Genomic DNA, 3,272 nt, shown 5'->3' with positions numbered 1-3,272 from the left:
TGTGTGTGTGTGTGTGTGTGTGTGTGTGTGTGTGTGTGTGTGTATCCGTGTATGGGCGTGTCTGTGGGTGCATGCGCATGTGTGCACAGGAGTGTGGAGGTCAGCCTTAGGAATGCCCCTTGTCCCCAGGCGCTGTCCACCTTGTGTTAGAGACAGGACTCTTGCTGTAGTGGAGCTCACTGATTAGGCTCTAGGCAGGTGAGCGAGCCCCAGGCATCTGCAGGTCTGGCACCTCCAACACTGGATTATAAGTAGTATCACCAAGCCTGGCGTTTTAAAATCTGAGCTGGGACTTGAACTCAAGACCTCATACTTGAGTGGCATGTGCTTTACCAGCCCAGCTACCTCCCCTGCCCCTGAATGTTGTGAGGAGCAGGAATCTCGAGGCCCATGCTGACTGTCTGTCTGTTCTCCGCCTCAGGTAATTTGCTTGTGGTGAGTCTGGCCTTGGCTGACTTGGCCTTGTACCCTTACCCGCTGATCCTCGCTGCCGTTATCTACGATGGCTGGGTGCTGGGCGAGGTGCGCTGCAAGGCCAGCGCCTTTGTGATGGGCCTGAGTGTCATCGGCTCAGTCTTGAGCATCACAGCCATCGCCATCAACCGCTACTGCTGCATCTGCCACAACCCCGCACCCTACCACCGTGTCTGCACGCCCTGGCACGCCCCCGTCTACATCGGCCTCATCTGGGGCCTCACTCTGGCGGCCACAGTGCCCAACTTCGTGGGGTCCCTGGAGTACGACCCACGCATCTACTCCTGCACCTTCACCCAGACGGCCAGCGCCCAGTACACGGCGGCAGCGGTGGCCTTCGGCTACTGCGCATCTGGGCGCTGGTGCTGCGGGCCGCAGGAAGGCCGAGTCCAGGGCAAGCTGCGCCTGCGGCCTCCGACGTACAGAGCCGCCTCGCCACGATCGCAGTGCTCCTGGTCTTCGCCGTCTGCTGGGCCCCGCTCAACCACATCGGCCTGGCCATGGCCTTCAGCCCGAGGATGTGGCGCCCCGGGTCCCAGAGAGGCTCTTCGTCACCAGCTACTTCCTGGCCTACTTCAACAGCTGCCTCGACGCCATCATCTACGGGCTCCTGAACCAGAACTTTCGCCGGGAGTGCAAGAGGATCCTCTCCACGCTCCGCAGCCCTGGACGCTGCTTCAAGGGTGCTTCCAGCAGCTCCTATGTGGACATGCCACAAAACCCGGGGCTACCTGCTGCCTGCCCTTGCCTGGTCCTGGAGGGTGCTCTCTAGCCCTGCAGGAGGGTGCTGTCTACCTGCATGGCTGTCCAGGAGGGTGCTCTCTACCTGCACGGCCGTCCAGGAGGGTGCTCTCTACCTGCATGGCCGTCCAGGAGGGTGCTCTCTACCTGCACGGCCGTCCAGGAGGGTGTTCTCTACCTGCATGCCACACTGAGACCAGCAGCCTGCCAGTGCTCTCTACCTGCATGGCCGTCCAGGAGGGTGCTCTCTACCTGCACGGCCGTCCAGGAGGGTGCTCTCTACCTGCACGGCCGTCCAGGAGGGTGCTCTCTACCTGCACGGCCGTCCAGGAGGGTGCTCTCTACCTGCACGGCCGTCCAGGAGGGTGCTCTCTACCTGCACGGCCGTCCAGGAGGGTGCTCTCTAGCCTGTATGGGCAGAGCTGCAAACCTGTAAGGAGAAAGGCCACAGTGAGACCAGCAGCCTGCCAGACCACACCCACACAGTCACAACCCACAAATGGTAGAACCCATGTTGTATGGACAGCCTCCCGACGCCATGGGCACAAACCTGCAGACACTCTGGGTGGCATGTCGGAAAAGGGAGGGACAGCCCAGAGAAGGCAGAAAAGGCTGGAGCAGAAATCGAGTCCTACCCGGAGCTGTTCTTCTCCCTCTAGTCTTGACCTGTGGCTGATGCCTCCCCTTCGCTGGAGAGCCAGCAGAAGAGACCACTTCTGAGTAGCTGGGCCGATGACGGAGCAGAGACTGCAGTGAGAGGTTAGGCACTGCTGGGAACCAAGATGAGGACCGTGCACAGGGTCCTCCCACTAACCTCCACTACACAGTTACCACACTACATACGGGATCTTTACACTCCAGACACATGTACACCAAATACATGGCACACATCAAACACACACACACCACACGCACACATATATATATTAGACACCACACATTAGATACATACACCACACATACATATCACACACGTACACCAAACATATATACCAAATACACACCACATATCACACACATATACCCTACACACATATATACCAGACACACCACACATTAGACACATACACCACATACATACACACCACACATATATAGCATACATACACACACTTCACATATATAGCATACCTACATATACCACATACATACACTAAACATGCTTCATACCACACACATGTACACTAAACACACCACACATATACCACACACTGTATATACAAGCACCATATACCACAGATCACACATGTACCACATCACGCACAAGGACACCAGACACATGGACGCCAAACACCACACACATATACCATACACTGTATACATACACAGCATGCACACAACACATCACAGACATACACACCAAACATACCATATATACACCACACAACCCCACACATACACCTCACATCATATACCACAAATATTTATACATACATATATATATATATATGGAGTCTAGCTTCATTCTTTTACACATGCAGTGTTACAGTAACACTCGTTGAAGAGATGGTCCTTTCCCTATTTATCATCTTGGCATCTTTGTCAAATCTGGAATAAGAGGAAATCGCCTCACTTTACTGACACTGTATAACAGGTCCACATGTGACACACTCAACAGTGAAGGTCTGAAAGGTTTTCCTGTAAGATCAGCCACAGTGCGCTCACTTAGCAGGACATTAGACACCCCTCCGGAGCAATCAAGCAAGAAAAAAATAATAAAAGCCTCAAAATAGGAAAGATGGAAAATCAGCTCTTCACAGGTAACATTTGATGGATAAAAACATAAAAGCTTATGAGAAGTAAAGTAAATTATTAAACTAACGTGCCAAAGTTGAACTATATGGAAACCAGTGTGCAGAAATCAATTGCTTTCATAGACACCAACAACAATCTGAAACTAAAACCATGTGAACAGTTATATTTACAGAAGCACTGAAGATAAGGAAACATTCAAAAATAACCTTGACCCGGGAGATGAAAGACTTGTGCACTGAAAATTACAAAGCATTGTTGAAAAAAAGTTAACAGGACAAATAATGTGGCAGAAATTCCACATT

At 52.2% G+C, this 3,272-nt stretch overlaps 1 protein-coding gene across 1 annotated transcript in view; it reads left to right on the top strand.

The window, feature by feature from the left end:
• Positions 1 to 1,246, top strand: part of LOC103737922 (melatonin receptor type 1B) — a 13,685-nt gene extending 12,439 nt beyond the window's left edge. The window contains 3 exon segments of the mRNA XM_008837748.1: positions 422 to 886; positions 889 to 978; positions 981 to 1,246. Coding sequence (XP_008835970.1) covers positions 422 to 886; positions 889 to 978; positions 981 to 1,246 — 821 coding nt within the window.
• Positions 1,247 to 3,272: the final 2,026 nt, after the last annotated feature.

This window comes from Nannospalax galili, unplaced genomic scaffold (assembly GCF_000622305.1).
Source record: "Nannospalax galili isolate Female #2095 unplaced genomic scaffold, S.galili_v1.0 scaffold418, whole genome shotgun sequence".
Taxonomy (NCBI): domain Eukaryota; kingdom Metazoa; phylum Chordata; class Mammalia; order Rodentia; family Spalacidae; genus Nannospalax; species Nannospalax galili.
This window is presented reverse-complemented; position numbering and strand designations above follow the sequence as displayed.